Genomic DNA, 1,484 nt, shown 5'->3' with positions numbered 1-1,484 from the left:
CGGTTCAGCGGTGAGCGGTGCTGTGCTGGACGATAATACTGTGAATGTGCGGATAATGAGTTAAATAATCAGTAGAGCCGCTGCTGTGCATGCATGTGTGTGAACCTTCTGGTGTGAATGACCTTTATATGAACTTAATGCATTTATCTGTCTACTTATCCTAGTTATTATGATCAATAACTAGATCATTTATTTATTAGTCTGCATTTTCATTCTGTCCTTTATCTGTTTTTCGTGTCTTTCCGAAGCACTTTTAGTTACTGCTTGTTTTAGACGTGCAGGTTCCATTATCATGGTTTATTATTAATATTACATTTATATTAAAGCATTGTCATATTTGTTTTTGTTATGTTACAGCATTATAAATATGTATTGTCGTTTTATTATTATATTAATATTAAAGCAATATTTATTATTATTTTCATGATTGTTTTTAGTTATTACAACATCATACATATTACAACAGTATAATTATGTTTGTTAATTATTTTATGTTTGTTAGTTATTATTATTACTACATGTATACTACAACATTTTTATAATTATTACATTTTATCAATGTTTATTATTTTATTATAAAATTTATATTGCTACATTATTATTAGTGTTATTATTATTTTATTGTTGTTTATTATTATTAACAATATAATTATTTTTGTTCATTTTATTTATTTTATAGTAAAGCAACATTATATTATTCACATTTTATTTTTATTATTATATTTATACAAAAATACAATAATACATATTTTATATTACAACATTTTATTATAATGTTATTTTATAATTATTTGTTAAACATTATCATAATTATCAAATTGTGTGATTATCACATTCATATTGTAACATTTTTATATTATATTTTTGTTGTTGTTATTATACTAATAATAAATCCTCTTGTTGACTCTTGTAGCTGTTCTTAGTCACCGGTCTCCCCCTCAGGGTCCGATGCCAAATGAAGACATTGATTGGACTCGACTGGACTCTCTGGAGAAATACCGCAGTTACACTCGCTACGTGAGAGCGGCAGAGGAGACCGACCGGAAAGATGTTTGGTGGAAGACCTATAGGAAATACCGAGAGGAGAAGAAAGAAGGTAAGTCATGGCTGATGGACCAGCTATGAACACACACTCATCCATAACAAGAGCTACAGTATCAGTGTGGGTCAGAGAGTGTTGATTGATTGATTTTGTGGGCAGCCGTTGAACCGGTCAACATTGGGCTCCCGCATCAGCGTCCCTCCAGGGAGACAGAGGTGAAGGAGAGGAAGAAGGTGATGCTGGAGAACAAAAAGAACCCAGAGATGGAAAGAGACGATCGACTACGAACATGTGAGTGCGTCAGTGAACCATCATGATCTCTGAGGAGGAAGCAGAGCAGGTTAATCAAAAGCAGAACGATGAATTATGATCAAAGATCTTCACACAGTTACTGTAGGGCAGTGGTCGCCAACCCGTCGATCTTTATCACTGTCCCAGTAGA

The 1,484-nt window shown here is 32.7% G+C and overlaps 1 protein-coding gene across 1 annotated transcript; it reads left to right on the top strand.

Moving 5' to 3' along the window:
• Positions 1–918: 918 nt before the first annotated feature.
• On the top strand, positions 919–1,333 carry LOC107580563 (39S ribosomal protein L38, mitochondrial-like; the record flags this gene model as incomplete). Its single annotated transcript, XM_016266244.1, has 2 exons — positions 919–1,096; positions 1,202–1,333. Coding segments are annotated over exons 1-2 (280 nt in total), but the record flags the coding sequence as incomplete, so codon positions are not given.
• Between the last annotated feature and the right edge of the window lie 151 nt (positions 1,334–1,484).

The sequence above is a fragment of the Sinocyclocheilus grahami genome, unplaced genomic scaffold (assembly GCF_001515645.1).
Source record: "Sinocyclocheilus grahami isolate Dianchi unplaced genomic scaffold, SAMN03320097.WGS_v1.1 scaffold36248.1, whole genome shotgun sequence".
Taxonomy (NCBI): Eukaryota; Metazoa; Chordata; class Actinopteri; order Cypriniformes; family Cyprinidae; genus Sinocyclocheilus; species Sinocyclocheilus grahami.
This window is presented reverse-complemented; position numbering and strand designations above follow the sequence as displayed.